The sequence below is a fragment of the Aquarana catesbeiana genome, linkage group LG01 (assembly GCF_042186555.1).
Source record: "Aquarana catesbeiana isolate 2022-GZ linkage group LG01, ASM4218655v1, whole genome shotgun sequence".
Classification (NCBI taxonomy): domain Eukaryota; kingdom Metazoa; phylum Chordata; class Amphibia; order Anura; family Ranidae; genus Aquarana; species Aquarana catesbeiana.
In genome coordinates this window covers 889098777-889120166 of record NC_133324.1, presented here as the reverse complement: position 1 = coordinate 889120166, position 21390 = coordinate 889098777, and the positions used below count along the sequence as shown (strand labels likewise).

Sequence of the window (21390 nt, the reverse complement as noted above, 5' to 3'; positions counted from 1 at the left end):
AGTGTAAATTTTTTGCCAATTTATTTCTCCAACTGAACTGAGTTAAGGATTATGTAGACCACTGTTGCTCTGCTTCTTAAAGTTATGACTGTTTGGCTGTTCTGCTGATCCAAAGGCTTCAATGTTTTTTGAGTCACTGCTCCAGAACTAGCATGCGGATCAGGATTTCTGACTTCACTCTGCTACATGTTTGATCTAGGTGGGTAACTGAAGTGATCAGGCAGCTAGCATTTTCAGAAGGAAAGTCAGTAATGGCAGCCCCCATTTTTCTTTCAGTATAAGTTCACTATTCAAAGTAGATATGCCACTTTGACAGAGGAACAGAGTGAGGGGAGTGCAACCTGAATGGGCAGAGTTGTGAGTCTAGCCCCTATGTATGATCTACATGAGCTTACACTGGGTAATGATCTTCTCCCCTTCCTTATGTGACAGTATTTGGCCTGAAAAATTGGCTGCTGAGGCCCGAACACTGCTTTCTGGGAGGAAGGGAACAAGGCACCTGAGGGTTCAAACAGTCAAATGGAGTTGCAGCTGAGTGCAGTGAAGGTTCCAGTGAGTATGGGGGAAGCTGGAATGGAAACATATCACTTTGCCCTGGATGGGCAAAATTACAAGATTGTTTTAATGGATCCTTACTAGCAGTGTATACCCATCTTTTCTTCCCCTGCCCCCCAATTGGCCCACAGGAGGAAAAAGATTTCCTGATATTTTATAGTGCAGCATATTACTGACACCCCTTCATCCCTTGTGACATCACTCCTGCTTGTCGATTGGCCACTCAGGTACCCAGCACTGTCACATGGGGGCTGTAAGAGACTTCTTATCCCTGCGTAAGCTCCAAGTCACTTCACACATCTTTGTACATGGAAATTAAAAAAACAAAAAAAAGCAATCATTAAGACAGAAAACAGCTGTTGTTGTAGTATCGATTGTATATCTTCAGTCATAGGTGTGTTCTGCACGTTCTGCTATTTCATAAACGAGGAAGCTAGACGGCCTTACAAACAAGACCCTTACATGGAAATTCCCTTTGATATGACTTGTTGGTTATTTATGTGTCTTTGGCTATATGATGTGACATGGAACTGTGAGAACAGGAAGCTTGTAAAAAAAAAAATATAGAGCAGTCGCGGTGACAGACCCCAGAAAAGAGGAAGCTTGTATCACCAGAGGAAATAAACTCTGGGCAGTGCTGTGTCTCTTACTTGACCAGCTATTTGTTTCTGAGAGACAGGCAAGGCACACAGCTTCTCTGTCAATGCTGCTGTGTAGTTCTCCTTTCCAGTATGAGTTTGGTTTTTGAAATCTGGATTTTACTCTGATGGCGACATCTATAAGAAGATCCAAGTCTTTAGCTGTGTCCGTTGAAAGAAGAGCCATGTGTCGGGTGGAAGCAAGGTTTGTGGCATTGCTATTGTTTTTCGATAGATGTAGCTTTTCTATTGTGATGGTGGATGAAGTGCCCTTATTGACTAATGTTATTGGTATGCCTCTGTTCACTTCTAAGATTTCTATTGTAGTTTAAATGTGTTGTTTTTCAAATTGTGCACCTTTAGAGCAATTGCACAATATGTAGTGAGATATCAGGGAAAAAAGGACATATTATTACAAATGATCATTTGGATCCCTCAGTAGAAAGGCCAGGGCCTAATAAATACACGCAACTGTTTGATTTTGGTGTATGATTGAATGCATTGGTGTTGATATTAGCAGAGAAACCAATGGAAGATGGCCTTGCCAGTGAAAGCACATTTCCATTTCCAGTCTATGCCATTGGTATTATTTAATAATTTAGAACCCTCAAGATAGAGTGTTTGTATTGTTTGAACTTTAGACATTGATCACCAGATACAACAATCCAGGATTTGGCCATTCCGTTAAGCGACTGCAGAAGCCTCTTTAAAACATTCCCAGTCAACCTTTTAGGCCTGAAACACACTTTTGCAATAGGGTGCATTGTGGTAATGTGCGCTTTACTACATGTTATGTCTGTTAGTGTGTTAAAGTGTTATTTATTTTAAAAGGCACCTCAATACACTAAGGCATCACAACTCCAACGTACAAGAGTTGCAGTGCACCATACCACGCAGTGAGGCGACTACCATGCATTGTGGTGCTCTATGTCAGGAACAAAATGCTGCATGTCCATTTCTTGGCCCGTTCTTCAGTGTTGTCAGCCCATTCAAGGTGCATAGGCTACTTTATTGCATTGCACATCAACACTTGACACAAAGCACGTTAACGCAATTCACAAGAATGTGTGAATCCACCCTTACTCTATGCCATTTCTCTTCAACCCGCTTGATTGCCCTAGAACAGGGATATGCAATTAGTGGACCTCCAGCTGTTGCAAAACTACAAGTCCCATCATGCCTCTGTCTCTGGGTGTCATGCTTGTGGCTGTCAGAGTCTTGCTATGCCTCATGGGACTTGTAGTTCTGCAAAAGCTGGAGGTCCACTAATTGCATATCCCTGCCCTAGAACAACATAACTTATTGTGATCTGTTTGATAATTGAGGCCTCATAAAGAGCCTGTAGTTTATTTATCTATTTATTCATTTATTGCTTAAATGATTTTAATTAAAGTGAAACCGTAGTCAGAAAATTAGGTATTGCTAGATCACGTCAGGCTGGCCCATTTTGCAGGTATAGCTATGTAAAACAATAAAAATAAGTCTCCATACTGTTAAAATCCATGACTGCGGGATCGGCAGAATGTAGAGGCTCTGATTATCTTTAAAACATTAAACACTTGACCAATCCCTCCTTCCAAAATTACCAGACGACACATTTTCTTTATAGTTGAATGGCCATAGCAGCCTTTTATTACAAACCATTAAATGCAACATTCACAAGAAAACAAGTTTAATGCATATAATACAGTCAATGCATAACAAATAAACCAACCTCAGCTTATGCCTGGTCTAAGGTCTTTGAAGGCCTATATACTCAGCCTATATACTCGGCGGCGGCATCATAACTGTGGGCGAGCCGTGCTGCGATTGGCCGGGCAATTTTCTGGGACCTGTGATGTGTCCCAGAAGATTGCATGGAGAGGTGAACTTCCTTCCGACGCCACGGAGCCCCGGGAGGAAGTGGGAACTGAATGCCCCTAAAAAGAGGGTATCTGCCCCCCCACACACACACACACAAAAATGACATGCCAAATGTAGCATGTCAGGGGGTCACCTACACTTAAAGCAGAAGTTCAATTTTTGGGTGGAACTCCGCTTTAAGAAGAGCTCGTTTATAAATAAGGCTTTATTCAACAAGTGTTCTTTTTAAGCGGGAAAAAAACCCGAAACCAACAATGCCAAAATTACTGATAAAGCGGAACCATTACAGAATGAATTTGCATTGGTTATTTTTGAGGCAGATATATTGTATGTCCAAATAATATATTTTATTGTGGAAAAAAACTTCAGCTAATGTTTTTAGCAAAAAAAAATATTAATTTTGCAAAATTTATTATAGAATACGAAATAATGGGGTTGGTTTACTAAAGGCAAATAAACTGTGCACTTTGCAAGTGCAGTTGCTTCAGAGCTTAGTAAATGAGGGAAAGCTTCACTTTGCAAAGAATACCCAATTATGTGCAAGGAGAAAAAAAAAACAGCATATTTGCTCGCACATGATTGGATGATAAAAGTCAGCAGAGCTTCTGCTCCTTTTACTATGCTCTGGATCATCTGCTCTTGCACAATCTATTTGTCGTTAGTAAATCAACCCCAATATGTCTGGTATTGCAACCTGAGCAGATGATTCTCTGTTTAATGGATCCAGAAACCATTTCCAAGCCTACACAATAGTTGCCAATTACTAGCAATACCCCCCCACCACCACCACTCCAAAAAAAGGTTAAACTGCCAATATCTGTAGACGGAGTGATGATGTATGTTTGCCAGTAAGTTGTATTGGTCTGGCAGTGCTTAGCTGCAAGAATGATACTATCCTGTGGTCTTTCAAGGATTCTAAAATACTGCTGTGATATCAGCCTGGCTGTCATTGGCACCACGTGACTCATATTAAAATGTTTCCTGATGATGGAAGACGTAACTACCAGTGCATATAAACCACACTTGATATGCAAGTCATAATTGAAGCAACTTCAGGCTGAAAGATGATTGGTAAGAAATATTATTTCCCCTGTTGTGAAATAAAAGGATTGCAGGAGCCACAAAACAGTTCCAAGCAGCTCATCAGTTTACAACCAGCTAGAGGTGTACATAACAAGGAGCAATTCACTATGAGTGTATAGCAGATTGTACAACAACTAGTGCCAGCTAGTAAAGGGAGACCTATAGTGAAATCAATATAGACACTGCAACTATTGACTAGCTTTTGAAAATGCTAGTTGTCTGGCTGCCTCTGGGTTAAAGCTGCAATTTAGGCATGGCAGTTTATACATAGTTACATTGGTCCAGAATGGACTAATATAGGTACCCTATATTACCAAAAGTATTGTGACGCCTGCCTTTATATACACATGAACTTTACTGGCATCCCAGTCTTAGTCCGTAGGGTTCAATATTGAGTTGGCCCACCCTTTATAGCTATAACAGCTTCAACTCTTCTGGGAAGGCCGTCCACAAGGTTTAGGAGTGTGTCTATGGGAATGTTTGACCATTCTTCCAGAAGCATATTTGTGAGGTCAGGCACTGATGTGGACGAGAAGGCCTGGCTCGCAGAAAAATATAAGAAAAAAATACTCTAACAACTTGAAGCTGAACTCAAGCTCACATTGCTTTAAGGTGCTCAGGAGTTAAGACTCAGTCGCACCAGAATGTTGAAAATGCAGCATGCATTTGGTGCATTATGATGTTATTCGTTTTCTGTGGCGTCCCAGTGCACCACCAGAATGCATCTACAATGCAGAATGAAGCATTCCCCCTTTGTGCATTCGACCCCTTTCAGTTTACATTTTTGGCTTAAACAAGAGCCTCAAAATGCAAACACATGTGCGTTGTGGCATGAATTAAGCCTTAAACTAGTTGCCGCCCGCCCACCGTCAAATGACGGCAGGGCGGTGCGGCTCTTGTTCTGGGATGACGTCATATGACGGCGTTTCAGAACGGCCGCTCTTGCGCCCCGGCAGGGCGCGATGATCGTGGTCACGCCGTGTTCCTAGGACATGGTGCGACCCCGATCTGTGTAAAGAGCCGCGTCCGTGGCTCTTTAACCATGTGATCGACTGTGTCCAATCACAGCCGGTCACATGTAAACACGGAGATGCCGGTAATCGGTTCTCCTTGCCTCACACTGATAGAGTGTGTGGCGAGGAGAGCTGATCAGCGCATCTCCTCACAGGGGGACATCTAGGAATGTAATCAGAGTACTGATCATCAGTGCCCTGATTACAATAAAGAAATATAGTGTCACAATACAGTGCCAACCAATGCCCACCAGTGGCAGCAATCAGTGCCCACCACTGCCCACAAGTGCCACCAATCAGTGCCCATTAGCAATGCCAATCAGTGCTGCCCACCCATCAATGCCGCCTAACCGTGCCGCCTATCCGTGCCCACCAGTGCCGCCTATCAGTGCCACCTATCAGTGAAGGCAAAAAATTACTTAGTTACAAAATTTACTGACAGAAGAAAAAATATATTTTTTTTTTTATTTTTGGTCTTTTTTTTTTTTTAATTTTTGGTCTTTTTTTTTTAATTTTTGGTCTTTTTTTTATTTTTTTTTTTTGTAAAAAAATAAAAAAAAAACAGCAGTGATTAAATACCACCAAAAGAAAGCTCTATTTGTGTGAAGAAAATTATAAAAAAATTTGTTTGACTACAGTGTAGCATGACCGCGCAATTGTCATTCAACAGTGCAACAGCGCTGAAAGCTGAAAAATGGCCTGGGCAGGAAGGGGGTGTTAGTGCCTGGTAGGCAAGTGGTTAAGGAACATTACAGCTTCACCGGAATTATATAATTTGTGTATTTGCTGCATGACTCACTTTATGTTATTACTACTTATTTTTTCATCTTTAAACTGCAGCCAGCCATGACTTTGTATAAATGCCAATAAAATTCACATTTCTCTTTGCAACAATGTCAGTAGCATTCAGTTTATATAAGGGATTTTCCAATACGCTGCTTCTGTATTTGGCTCACTGCCTCTCTCAGACGTTTACACAGAGCTTAAAGCTGGACATCGGGATAGGCAAATTTTGATTTTTTTTACTAAAACTGGAGAGTGCAAAATCTGGTGCAGCTCTGCATAGAAACTAATCAGCTCCCAGGATTTTTGTCAAAGCTTAACTGAACAAGCTGAAGTTAGAAGCTGATTGGTTTTTATGCATAGCTGCACCAGATTTTGCACTCTTCAGTTTCAGTAAATCAACCACATTGTATTCTTCCTTCAATCTTGGTGTGCTTTGTGTATTTCTTCCAAATCTGTGCAGTATGAAACTTTTCCTCTGTGCAGGAGCTTCCTGTAATAAAGACCGGTCACTGCTGCACTCTCTCCTTGTGCAGGGTGACTGGTCTTGTCTCCGCCCCTCCTGTAGTTTTCTGCAGGCAGCCTGTAGTGGGTGGAGCCTGCTGGGTCCCTCTTATAGCTCTGTTCTCTGCACAGGCTATGTACAGCACAGTGATGAGGTCACTGCTACGTTTACAAGGTAGTCACAAAGGCATTTGGTGCACACATTGTATAATCTTTGTGGCTATTAAAGAATATAATTAAATTAACATTTTTGTGACCTTGTTTTAAATCTCACATGGAAAAGCCAGGCTATTATTTCCCTCTATGCCCCTTTTGGAGTGGATCCCCCCCACTTTCTGTTTTGGTGACTTGATAAGTAATGTCAAGAACAAAAAAGCAATAAAATATAAGCAATACAAATCTAACTCATCCCACTACACTAACCTTTTCCCACCCTTTAACAAAAAATAAGAAAAATACTTTTAACTGGAGTCACCCTTTAGAACTAAGTAGAAGGAAAGGCTAGACAATAAACGTACTTTACAATGTTTCCTCCCCATTGCTCTCTATTGCCCCGCATATATTTTAGCATAAGTTGCAAGGTAAATACCTTTTTTTGTTGTTTAAAAACATTTTCTAAGTGGTCACATGACCACAAAGCTCTGACCCCTCTGTCTAAATGTGCCACTGCTGCAGCTGGTGGGAGGAAACTCCTGCCAACAATGGTTTGAGCCGTGGAAATCAATGGGTAACCTCACAACTTTTGTAATTCAGCCCCCTTTTTGGCTTGCACATTTAGGCCTCATTCACGTGGGCATACCTATCCGTACACATGTGCTTTGCGATCAAATGACCATATAGAAAAAACATGAAAAAAATGTTTTTATATAGGGATTTGTGAGGCAAAGTAAAACAATGGCAAGGTAACATTTTAAAGTAGGTTTTTTATAGCCTTTCCATCTACTTCAAGTTACATTACAAGCAGTCTGTAAAATGGATCCAGCAATGTAGTAGCCCCCTTCACACCTGAGCTGGAATTTGGAAGGGCTTTTTTTGCAGGTATTTGTGTATGGCAGTGTGTCATTTTAAAGTGTTTTGCACGTATATGTAAGCTCAGGCATTTTTATTTTTGGAAGAGGAGAGCAGTTGTCCAGGCACCAAACTCAAAAAATCACTTGTGTCATGCCACAGATCCAAAAAAGCTCATGCACCTTTTTGGGATGCAAGCAACTGAGCGTAGAGATGTGAACAGTCACAATAGAAAAGAATGGGTTACTTGATGTTGAGCGCTGTAAAGGAAATTGTAAAGTCTGTATATAATTGTATTCTGTTTTGTATGTTTGCCTATGCATTGCACACTGCACTCATTGTGCACACGGGGCTAATACATATTTGCATTCTTTTGAATCCTGTTTAGATTTAGCCTGCCTATGTTACGTCCCTTGTTACCATAGAAGTACAATTGTAATATCATTGTGATACCTACGTAATCCTGTGTATAAAAAAAAAAACTAAATTGAATCAAATAAAGAGAACAGTTATTTGGAAAGATGCAAAGTGTATCTTTTGTGTCTGTTCCCTACTGCAGTAGGTAATCATTTGGAACCCACTAATCAATACGAGGATAGGAGTTTCCTATCTATAAAATTTCCAGAGAAATGTGCAAAATCACACCACAAATCTGTGAATGGGAGCTTAACATTTACCGCCACAGGAGCGTCATCTCTGCTCAGTTACTTGCACACATAAAATATCCGGAATAAAATGCTTCTTACTGCTACAGAAACAGGAATACATTGTATTTTTCATGACCTTTGTTCATGCTGTGGTCTATTACTGTAGCATTTGCGTTGGTGGCTTTTTATCAAAAACATCCTGACTTAGTTCCTTTCTCAGGCGTTTTTAAACTTCTAGACACCCACTTTTCCCCGATATGCAGGGTAGTTTTGTTTCCTTGGGGTTTTTTTTTTGTTTTCTAATCTAAATTTGGCAGCATTGAAATGAGTGGGAGGCACATGTGTAACCACTGTACATCAATGTATACTGCATGAAGATAAGTGCTGAATGAGGATGTGTAAGACTTTGATAAGTGCGTTCTCAGCTAATTCTTAAAGCGGAGGTCTGCCCCAAAATAAAAAAAAAATAAAAGCCAGCAGCTACACATACTGCAGCTGCTGGCTTTTAATAATAGGACACTTACCTGTGCTGGAGTCGGTGATGTCGGAACTGCAGCTGATGTTTCCATCAGCTGTCGGGTGCTACCGCCACCATTGTGGGTAAGGGAACCCGGCAGTGTTGCCTTACGGCGTCACGCCGCGAACCCTACTGCACATGCGGGAGGCCCCGCTCCTGTCTTCTACTGGCCCAGCGACAGGCAGAGGAGGAGGGAGCCTCGCTGTGACGTCATGGGCTGCGGCGCGGACTCCCAGAAGTGGGAACAAGATACCTGTCAGATATCCTGTCCCCCCGAAAGGTGCCAACCAGAGGGGGGGAGACAAATGAGCGGAAGTTCCACGTTTGGGTGGAACTCCGCTTTAAGTCCCATGCACACTGGGTGTTTAGCCTGTGTGAGGATCCAGTGATGGGTGTGGGAGGAGGAGATAGGTGCACCACCCAGCTCCACTGCTGGTAGTCTGCGCTTGATTTATTAAAGGCAAATGGTGCACTTTGCAGTTGCTCCTGAGCTTAATAAATGAGGTAAAGCTTCAAGTGGTTGCAAAGCCTTAAGGTTTTTTACCTTCATGCATTCTTTGCATCAAGCTGAAAAACCTTCTGTGCTGCAGCTCCCCCCAGACCCCCCTTTTTCTTACTTGAGCCCGATCCGATCCAGCGATGGGCACAAGCGCAGTGGCTCCAGCTGCTGTCGCTCTGCTCATTGGACAGATTGATAGCAGCAGAAGCCATTGGCTCCCACTGCTGTCAATCAAAAGCTGTGACACGGCGGGGGGGCAGGGCCAGCAGCGGTGAGCCCACATGGGTGCCCCCATGGAAAGCGACTTTCCGCGGGGGCACCCGATGAAGAGGAGGGGCCTGGAGTCCCAGCTGGGGACCCCAGAAGAAGAGGATTGGGGCTGCACTGTGCAAAACCATTGCACAGAGCAGGTAAGTATAGGCATGTTTGTTTTTTTGTTTTGTTTTTTAAATCAAAGCTTTACAACCACCTTTACTTTGCAAAGAATAACTATAACAAATTTTTAAAAAGTGCATTTTTGCTTTTGCGTGATTGGATGATGGAAGTCAGCAGAGCCTCTGCTCATTTACTAAGCTCTGGAACAACTGCTCTTTGCAAACTGCGCACTCTATTTTTTAATAGTAAATCAACCCCTCTGTGTTCTAAGCATTCATCCCTGGATGTATTCCCGGATAGTACACATTTCTTAAACGTGCACCGTCCAGCTTCAGCAGCTGTCAGCCTGTTATAGAGTTTAAAAGGCTGCCAGCAGCGGGGCTGGGAGTTGCACCTGTGCCTTCCGCTTGCACCTAAAATACTAGAGCCTAATGCCCAGAGTGCATGGACCCAAAGATGGTAGATCTCCAATTAGTTCCAATGTTACAAAGTTAGCCTGATCTCCATACAGTCTCTAAGCATCTGCAGCGGTGGTGGAGCTAAGACAACCACAGAGAGCGGAGGGAGCAGAAAACAAAAGTGGAAATAAAGTATCTGGGTTTGTGTACGTCTGTGGCTGAGAAGTGAAATAAACTTTAGATTTATTATACACGATTTACCAGAAATGCCCCTGCTTTTGGTTTATTTTCCATGCATAGCTGGCATGTGGTTGTTGGATGGAAAGATTTAATAAGACTCTGACCAGAGATAAAAAATCCCCAGTTACTCCTGTGACCACCAGCCGACATGACATTTGCCATCAGACTGTTTTTCATATGTTCAATTCTGAACAGGAGACACAAATCTGAGACAGATCAACTCATCAATTCCTCCCTCTCCTGCTTTAAGCTCTCATTCACACTGAATGCGGCTTTGAAATTGTGTGACTTCATCTGAAATCGCACAATTTCAAAGCCGCATGTCAGTGCAACTTTCACTATGCAAGTCACACCTGAAATTGCCAAAAGTAGTGTAGGAACTACTTTTTCAAAATGATGCGGAAACCCCAAAGTCGGCATTGCATTGATTTGAGCATGACCATTGCCGACAATAGAGTCAAATTGCATGACAAGTCGCTCCAATGTGAACAAAGGCCAAAGCTACAGCAAAAAAAAAAAAAAAAAAACGGCCCTGATTACTTATTAAAGCTAAACTCCAAACAGGTAAAAGGGATACAAATGAATGCAGCTCTGTATTCATTAATATGTAATATATATTTTTTATATATATATATATATATATATATATATATATATATATATATATATATAATATATATATATATACACGGTATATATATATATATACACGGTATATATATATACACACACACACACACACACACACACACACACACACACAGACACAGACACACACACATATATATATATACATGCAGCCCTCAAATTTTCCACTCGCATACTCACATTTTGCGAGTGGAAAATGGCTGTTGGCAAGCATGGGGCTGCCTCAGAGCGGGGGGGCGAGCACCGCCGGCACGTTCTCCCAGCCAGGGAAAGAGAGAGGAGAGGAAGAGGCGAGCTGTCCAGATCAGCAGGGAGCGGGATTGCCTGCTGTAATAGCTTTCATTTGAATTTCTCGTGTTGCCAGGGCTCACTGTCACATAGCCCCACCTTTTGGCCCAGTGCCTTTGATAGACAGAACACCGGTCCAATGCAGGATGTGTGACGTCATCAAAGACGTTGGGCCAAGAGGTGGGGGCTATGTGACGGTGAGCCCCGGGAACACAGGAAATTCAAATGAAAGGTATTACAGCGGGAAATCCCGCTCTCTGCTGATCCGGAAGGCTCGCCTCTTCCTCTGCACAGGTGAGGCTGCATTGGGCACAGGTCACATTGTATTGGGCACGGGTCACGCTGCATTTCGGCACAGATGAGGCTGCACTGATGGGCACTGGTGAGACTGCACTGATAAAGTTGTTAATATTTATTTTTGGAACTTAATTCTCCATAAAACATTTGAGTGTCATTTCATGAGATCATTTATGAGGGCATGTTTAGGGGTGGGATATGATAGGGGTTGGATGGGGCTGGTGACGAGTAACCCTTAAGGCCTGGCTAGTAGCTCAGGACTTGAAATTGTTTGATATATATATATATATATAATTTTTTTTTTTTAAATATGGACAGGGAAAGTAGCTGAATAGGACCTGCTTTTAGCCTCTTGCTTGCCCTATACGTAGAGCTCAGACCGAAAGAGGAGAGAGTAGAGTGACAGATGGGCTAATTAGTGTGCTGCTTCTCCATTCGCTGTTCATTCACACGCCGGGGGAAGGTTCAATATCTGTAAGTGGGCCCTCTTTCTTCAGGGACAGTTTCAAATTAACTTATGCAGGTATGTAGTCCTGAAAACCCAGGTATGGAAATTCTTCCACAGAGGAAATACAATAAATGAAATCATTGGGGGGTTTAAAGCTAAATACGAAGCAACTTTACAAGGCACAAAATAATGCAACTCTGTGTTCATTCATACATAACTAAACCATTAAAGCAGTATTAAAACCAAAAGCAAATGTTTCTTATATTGCAGCTTACCAATTTTTAGGCATTTGTTTTCTTTCTTTTATTTTCACCTTGTGATCTGGCCAGGTAAGGCTGGGTTCACACTGATGCAAATTGGATGCAGGTTTTTCAGCATCTAATTTGCATGACAGGAGAGTGTGACCGGCTCTCAATGGAGCCCATTCACACAGCTCTGGGGGGTGGCCACGGTCCACACTTGAAAGGGGTCCTGTGCATCCTTGGTTTTGTTTCAGGTGTGAATTCAGGCAGAAATTTGGACCTGATTGCACCTGAAACGGTGAACAGGGATGCACTGGACCCCCTGCTGTGAGCTGCAGCCGCAGCAAGTGTGAACCCAGCCCAAGTCTATCGTCAGAACAAACTATTGTGCAAATGTAGCAGTTAGAGGGTTGGGACAAACCATTTACCACTGACAGGGGTACTTACAAAGCTTTTATTCATTTATGTAAAACCTTCATCCCAATAGAAAGAAATAACTGTTGTTTAACTGTTTAAAAAGTGTTGGTGCATTTAAATCTGCTCTCTTAAATCTAACACTCCCCGTCCCCCCAGACTGATAATGATGCTGTCCAAAGATGTCCCTGTTGCACCTTCATCCACAGTGTAGATACCTATGTCCAATCCTGCAATGTTTTGTACACTTTCTTTAAAAAATGTGGCCACCACATCTAATGATTGATAAGCTTCCATATATGAAATTTTTTGGTTTTGAGTTTAACTGCTTAAGGACCACCCCACATACATATAGTGCAGCAGGGCGGCCCTTAAGTGCAAAATCACGTACCTGTATGTGATTTTCTTCTTCGACTCTGGGGCGTGTGCACCACCGGAGCCCCGCTCTCGCTGTGATTGGACACAGCAGGAGCCAATCAGCAAGTCCAGCGGATGCGATGTCCGCGGGAACCCCACGATTGTTCGGAGAGAGGCAGAGCGGCGGTTTGCCTCTTGTAAACAAGGCAGATTACCGTTCTGCCAGAGAGGAAAATGAAGATCTTGTGTTTTTGCTGAGCAGAAACACCGATCTCTGTTTTCCTTTGGAAAAAACACATCCTCACAGTTAGAAAGCACCTATAGTGAAGGTAAAACCTTCCTGAGCTGAAGTGGTTAATACCAATTTAATTAACAGTAAATGTGTCAAGTGAAGGAATTTGCAACAAATGAGTCAACACTTGCCTTTCAATGGAAACAGTTAAAGGTGAAATCCGGTTGGATCCTACCAGTTACAGCAGTTTACTCACCATCCGCGCCCTCCTCGAGGTTCTGCTGAATAAGTCTGTTTGTGGAACATTTTTCTGACACTTGATGACCTGGCTAGTTCGCAGTAAATGTCTCAAGAGACAATGCTTTTTTCATTTGAAAATTAAGAGAGAGCCGCGAGTCTTTGAATGAGAGTTAATTCTCATGTCACGTTCTAGTAAAATCCAGATATAAAAATAGAAGGAGAGGAAGTATCTGCTGCGTCCTTTGATGGTACTCCAAAGGGGGTATCCTGCTGATTGGAAATAAATGGTGAGTGCAGTGATTTACACTGGAGACAGTACACATGTGCTCAAAACTTATTTGAAAAGGCAAGATCTGCTTTTTTCTCTAAAAACTGCTTATTAATAAAAAGGAGAGGAAAAAATTACTTACTTTTGTCTCTGGCTATCAAAAAAATCAATATTTTTTTCAGTTTTCTTCTAATATTTTTTATTTGTTTTCTTAGCTTTTAATTTTTGGCTCATGATACATTAGCCTGTCGCTCCTGGTACAGTAGGGATGCTTATTTTATTAATTTTTTTTTATGTTAAAAGTTTTATTGTGTCCTTCAGCAGGGCATACAGTTCATGATATGATACATGTTGAGGCAAAAAGAAGGAAGAAAGAAGAGAGACCTTCACCGTATCAGATATAGAGTATGGTGGTCCCATCCCTAATACTATAGAACAAGGAAAAATACCCCCTGAATGGGACTTTAATAGACCACCAACTCTGTGATAAAAAAATATCTTTTAATAATGTAGAATAAAAAAGACATGTGTCGTCTACACATTGCATGAATATATCAAACAAAAAACAAAACATCAATACAAAAATACAAATCATCATCTGTACTCTCCAAAGGGTGATGTACCCTGATACCATTTTGTTTTTTGTTTGATATGATTATGCAATGTGTAGACGACACACGTCTTTTTATTCTACTCTATTATTAAAAGATATTTTTATATCACAGAGTTGGTGGTCTATTAAAGTCCTATTCAGGGGGTATTTTTCCTTGTTCTATTGAGGCAAAAAGGACTACAGTGGTAACTTGGATTACGAGCATAATTCGTTCCAGAAGAATGCTTGTAATCCAAAGCACTCATATATCAAAGCCATTTCCCCATAGGAAATAATGGAAACTCAGATAATCTGTAACCAGAGGTGGGGGGGGGCGGAGAGATTTGGAAACACAGCCGCTCGGATGCACTCAGAGAAGCTCGGAGACACTCGGGAACACAGTGTTTCTGAGCGGCTCCGAATGGCTCCGAGTGTCACCAGCACCCCCGCAGCTCTGGCCAAAGGCAGTACTGCACACCCAAGAGGCTTGAACCCTGCTCGTTTTGCGAGACAACGCTCCCAAACCGAGTCAGGATTTAAAAAAAATAATAGCTCGTATTGTGAAACGCTCGTAAACTGCATTACTCGCAATCCGAGGTATTACTGTAATTCCAAAATTAAAGAACTGAGCTTATCCAGAACAGTAAACGGTACCCAATCGACATGGTGCTCAAAGGTAAACGGATATTAGAAATTACAAAAACAAACAATCGAATCCCAATTAAGGGGGCAGATGATTCAACTGCTGCGATTTCCACACGTACTTTTAAATTTAAGGTATAAGCACAAACTGTGCAAAGTTGAAAGGACTGTTTAAAAAAAAAACTAAAGCATTAAAAGGGGGAAACAGAATGAGAGAGGTCCTATAAGAACATGGCGGAAAGGACATCACAGGCATCATGCTTCTGATGCTGTATTGGGTACTGCTCTCTGTTACATTAAACCCATAATGAGAGTTTAAAGCTCTGGTAAATATATGGCATCAGTTTTCATGACACGAGGGGGAAAAGCATGGTCTTCATCATTCAGGGCGATTTTTGCAGCATGATGTCCAAAAGTGACTTATCTTGGTGTGCGTTTGCTGAGATTGTGGAATGTGATAGAGATATGTCACCAATAAGACTTGAAATTTGAATAAGAAATTACATTGATTGTTACCAATATTTTGGTCCTTTCTCTGACCCATATCTCATATCTTTTCTTTATATCTCTTTTTCTGTCTGTCTTTCCTTTTATAGAAGTGGCTTCCAAAGCCTAATGAGAAATGCAGTTCAATCCATGTTAGAATGTCATTAGTTGCTCATACTTCCTTTACCCCTTGTATTTCTTACTTAATGATAAATTGTGGTTATTGTGTACTTCTCACAGGTCCTTTATGTAGCATCAAACCTTGTTTGAAACAGATAAGGCCACCGGAAAACCATCACCTAGGGTCTAGTCGGTGTGACATCATCTAGAGTTATCTCGTTTCCCCAACAGTTTATTTTTGTTAACCAGGCACGATTTTGTTGGCAGTACTAAGTCTGTGGGTCATGCTACAAAAAAAAAAAAAAAAAGACACATGGCTGTAATTATGTAATGAATAATCAATCATCAATTGGTGTCTTAAATGCAGAGCCGGTACAAGGGGGGGCGAAAGGGGCGGATGCCTTGGGCAGTACAATTTATTGGGGGTGGGGGGGGCACAGTGAAGTGTCCTATCCTTCGCCCTCACTAGTTTGCTGGGACCGCGGGTTTCCCCAGCAACTAGTGACGCTGCATGCGTGCGCCGGCCCCCTGCTCCTCACCGCAGGTCTCGGAGACGAGTTGAGAGAAGACGAGCTCGCACTCATGGGCCGCGTGTAGGGGCGTGACGTCACATGCGCACCCCGCCCCCCTGCTACTCGCGGTTCCCGGGTCCTGGCTCTCCATATCTCACAGCTTCCGCCCCTTTGGTATTCCAGTTGTGCGGCGTGCCCTCCTGCATTCAAGGTATGTGGGCCAACTAGTGATCACAAATGGGCATATTTTTATTGTGCACACTACTGGACATATTTTGTTAAAGGTCACTCTGATGGGCAACTTTTTTAATGTTAAGGTGCACTCTAATGTACAAATTTTATTTTAAGGGGCACGCTGATGGGTATATTTTTAATGTGCACACTGATGGGCATATTTTGTTAAGGGGCACACTGATGGACACATTTTGTTGTGCCCATCAGAGTGCCCCTTAACATAAAATGTGCCCATCAGCGTACACATTAAAAATATACCCATCAACATGCCCCTTAAAATAAAATATGCCCATCGGCATGCCCCTTAAAATAAAAGGTTATATATAATCGTGTAGATATATATGTAGGGAAAAAAAGGGCTTTGTAGGGTGAGGAGTATACAAATGCTGAAATGCAGACAATATTTTCAGGAAGGTGGAGCTGTTAAAAGGAAGAGAAACGTCCCAGTGGCCAAAGAATTAGGAAAATAAGTCCCCTGAAAATCCTACTGCTTTTACTGTACTAGAACTTTCATTATTAATCATTTTTACTGGTGACCTTTTTTACATTTAAACATTGCTGGGACAAGGCCCAGGGCAAAGATGGCAAACTGCACCCCCCCCCCCCCCCCGTTTTTAAGAAAGAATCAATGTGCTGATGGGCACATTTTATGTTAAGGGGCACTCTAATGGGCAAATTTTATGTTAAGGGGCACCCTGATGGGCACATTTTATATTAAGGGGCACTCTGGGCACAACAAAAACGTGCCCCTGAACATAAAATTTGCCCATCAGAGTGCCCCTTAAAATTAAATTTGCCCATCAGAGTGCTCCTTACCATAAAATCTGCCCATTAGAGTGCCCCTAAACATAAAATGTGCCCATCAGAGTGCCCCTTAACATAAAATATGTCCATATGTTAAGGGGCACGCTGATGGGCACATTTTATGTTAAGGGGCATTCTGATGGGCATATTTTATTTTAAGAGCAACACTGATGGGCAAATTTTGTATTAAGGGGCACTCTGATGGGCAGATTTTACGTTAAGGGGCATGTTTTGTTGTGCCCATCAGAGTGGCCCTTAATATAAAATGTGCCCATCAGGGTGCCCCTTAACATACAATTTGCCCATCAGTGTGTCCCTTAATATAAAATGTGCCCATGGATTATTTCATGTTAAGGGACACGTTGTTGGACATATTTTATGTTAAGGGGCACTCTGATGGGCAAATTTTATGTTAAGGGGCACGCTGTTGGACATATTTTATGTTAAGGGGCACTCTGATGGGCAAATTTTATGTTAAGGGGCAAGTTTTGTTGTGCTCAGCAGAGTGCCCCTTAATATAAAATTTGCCCATTAGAGTGTCCCTTAACATAAAATGTGCCCATCAGCACATTTATTCTTTCCTAAAACTGGGGGGGGGGGGGGGGGTGCGCAGTTTGCCATCTTCGCCCTGGGCACCAAATGGCCTTGTCCCAGCACTGTTTAAATGTAAAAAAGGTCACCAGTAGAAATGATTAATAACGAAAGTTGTAGTACAGTAAAAGCAGTAGGCTTTTCAGGGAACTTATTTTCCTAATTCTTTGGCCACTGGGAAGTTTCTCTTCCTTTTTAACAGCTCCACCTTCCTGAAAATATTGTCTGCATTTCAGCATTTGTATACTCCTCACCCCACAAAGCACCTTTTTTCCCCACACATGTATCTACACGATTATATATAACCCCACCCTTCCCTCTAATGACCACACAACACTGAAACTGAGTAAATTGGCCATAGCAGCTGATTTATTAACCAAATATAAATCTCAAATAAATTACCATAATAATTAACATAATTACCTTTTCAAACATAACATCCAGTTTATTCACTAAACTGCGAGCACAAGGTCCCAATAGGCATAAACCAGAACTGTACCTGCTAGTCACTTCTCAGGCCTCCAGTCGCGGAACCACTGACTCGGAGACAACTAGCAGGTACCCATATACCAACTGGGAGCCGTACCTCAGAAGGGTCCCTATACCATACCTTTTTGATGTGCCCATATGACCTTAAAGGACCTTGCACCCCGACAAGTGCCACGAAACAACCCCTTTTGTCGCTCAAGACCCCCCAATACTAACCCACAATAACCACCTAGATTGTAGGACAGGCCGGTGGGAAGCGACTTACTCTCCCTCTTGGTGACTGCCCCTCCCCTTCCTCTCCGCTCGCTTCCTTCTCCCAGCTCCACCCCCATTCCCCATGCGACCTGCACGTACTACTTCCTGAACCTTCCCCCTTTACTTCGCTTCCTGTACACGTCCCATTAACCCTGTCATGCCGGCCCTCCGTTAATCCCTCTGGTCATACTCCGGACCTCTCTTTACAGCCAGTGGCAATTCACAATGCTCCTCACCAGCACCTGCACAATATATATTGCTTTTGAGTATGGGGAGCAGATGACCTCTCGTGATGCAGTGCTTGGGCCTAGTGGCCAGTGACAAAGATACAGACATGGCCTCTTCCTGTAATCTCAAACACCAGCTTTCAACTGGTATTTTGCAGCAGCCTGGCATGGAGGAAGGAACAGTGTGGGAGCTATCTGAAGGTGAATACAGTATAGGCATTGAGTGGGCTTTACTAAGACACTCTCACTTTGCCCTCTCTTTTCAACAATGCTCCTTTTTTATATCAGCCTCTCTAGGCAGGTTCAGGGTCTCGGCACTCCTACACAACTTTTCCCAGCTTTGAGTGTGTCCTGTGATTTAGGCAACTAGTATGGGTGCCTCCTTCTATAATACTGTTGAGCAGCATGACACAGAAGGCAAATGAGTGGATACCGTCATGCCTCTAAAACATGTGTCAAACAAAGCTCACGGGCCATGTGGCCCTTGAATCCCTCCTGCAACTGCGCCCTCCCACTTTTCTGCCTTCAATCTTTTCGTAGCAGTCAGCAGCAGAAAGGAGGACAGAATTCCTCTGCCAGATCCTGCGTTTCTCCATGCAGTCGCAGACAGGCTCGTCTCAGCCCCCCCACCTCGTCGCAGCAGTCAGCCGCAGAGAGGAGAACAGAACTCCCCCTACAGATCCTGCGCCTTTCTGTGCATCAAAGCACCCCCTTGTCTCCACCACTCCCAGACCCCGGCAGCTGACTCCAGCCCTCCTCTGGTGCTCCTCTAAACCCTGCACTTTCTGCTTCCCAGCTCCGTGCCCAGCTTCTTTCCGGGAGCAGCACGAGGTAAGGGGGGTGCACGGTGATATAAGAGGGGGTGGGGGACACTTGACTTTAGATGTCAAGAGCCCCCCATCATCTGAAGTAAGGGGGGGTGTGGTGCTCTGGACATCTAGTCTAATGCCGCATACACACGGTCAGAATTTCGGCCCGCAAAAGACCGATGATAGTTTCTCGTCGGAAAATGCTCTCAATTTTTTCGGTCGGGAAAAGTTCCTATCCGAAAATGCGATCGTCTGGCAATTCTTATGTGCAAAATCCCGACGCATGCTCGGAAGCATTGAGCTTAATTTTCTCGGCTCGTCGTAGTGTTGTACGTCACTGTGTTCTTGACGGTCATAATTTCAGCAAACTTTTGCGTGACCGTGTGTATGCAAGGCAAACTTGAGCGGAATCCCGTCGGAAAAGCCGTCATATCTTTTTCTGTCCAGAAATCCGCTCGTGTGTACGCAGCATTACAGATAGAACTGGCCCTTTGAGGGCAACCATAATGCTGATGTGGCCCACAATGAAATTGAGTTTGACAAAGTTGCTGTGAGATGTCTGATCTCCCATTGGCAGGATGAAACCAGGACAAAAAACAGGAGGCTGAAACATGAAAACCAGAGGAAACAAAAAAAAAGAACAATATTTGGATTGTTGTCCATGGCAATCGGGTTTTTGTTCATATAGAGAAACTATAAAGTGTGTGTTAAGAAAAATACTGATAGGAGTCAGTAACTGCAATGTGGTTCTCATTGGCTGTGTTCCACTATTAATAAATCAGCTCCTATGAAGTGATGGCATAATTGCGTTGCCCCTAGCTCCACAAAGATCAACTTCTTTCTGATTAGAAAGAAACTTTGTGAACGTGGAAAAAAGTTTCTAAGCAGTAAGAGTTTAACTGCATTCAGACTAGTTTACTCTTATAGTCTTGTCAATAACTTCTTTCATTCAAGTTGACTGTAAATGATGATTGGAGAGGAAACTTCTTAAAACAGATAATAGGAATGTTGTTATATGACAATCTTCTCTTCATACTGATGATCTATTAATATATTTGAGAATAATTCAGTATTGTAGTAAATTTACATTAGATGTTCATGTAGAGTTCATCACTGAACATAATTTTGGGTTTGCTAGGCCACTAGATTACGTAACTGAGAGTGGATGAAAGAAGTGCATTATTATAGTACATAAGGGAAAGGACACAATGGAAAGTCCAGAGTCTTTCTGTGTTACTGCACTACCGACAAACACCTTAATAGCATATATAATAGCATATCTTCTAACATCAAGAAGTTACAATAAGCCTGAAGCCTAATTTCAGACATTTTTTTCTAGACATTTGCTGTAAGATTTAAATGTTGTCTGTGCCTCCATTCATGAGATTTCCTCTACAACAAATGTGGTCAGAATTAAAATCTGCCAAATGGGAACACACAGAGCAATAATAGGTCCCAGCAACTCCTTAGCCAGAGTGAGTACTTTACTCTTGGCGGAGCCTTAGGCCAAAGTCACGAGTGTTACAACAGTCATGGTTCTTCTTCAGTATCTTCATACATGACATTGGTGGCATAAGACTAGATCTTGTCCCAGACTGCAGGTTTTACTGGTACAGTAAGTTGAGACTAAACCTTGTGTTTGTGGTATAAATAGGTGTGTACCAGTAGATGGCTCCAGCAATTAGTCTTCCAAAGTGGTATCATAATGACATAGATGGCAGCTGCAATTTCTGGTCTGAACTGTGTCAGTAGAGGACAACCAGAACCCAACAAGACTGCATAGGGTTGTAACGGGCATATTTACTATCCCAGAGATGAACACAGTGAGAAATAGTTCAATACAAAGAACTCCCAGATGAGTAAACAGGTGAAGAAGCTCACTGGGGAATTTCCACAGCCACAGGGTTCCGAGCAGAGGAAGTAGGGAAGTTTTAAAGCTTGGAAACTTGCAAACTCGGTATACCCATCTATGCATGTTTCCATGCAGGCTAATTTATCTTTGCATATTATTATTATTATTCAGGATTTATATAGCGCCAACAGTTTGCGCAGCGTTATATACAGCAAAGCTC

The 21390-nt window shown here is 42.5% G+C and overlaps 1 protein-coding gene across 5 annotated transcripts in view; it reads left to right on the top strand.

Annotated features, from left to right (window-relative positions):
- The window catches only part of SH3BP2 (SH3 domain binding protein 2), a 112974-nt gene that overhangs the window by 49735 nt on the left and 41849 nt on the right, over nucleotides 1-21390 (top strand). The window contains exon 1 of one of the 5 annotated variants that reach the window (XM_073610893.1): nucleotides 1181-1398. The exons of the other annotated variants lie outside the window; for them this stretch is intronic. Coding sequence (XP_073466994.1) covers nucleotides 1322-1398 — 77 coding nt within the window. The 5' untranslated portion in view covers nucleotides 1181-1321. Of the gene's footprint in view, nucleotides 1-1180; nucleotides 1399-21390 lie in introns of those variants that run through there. 5 annotated transcript variants of the gene reach the window in all.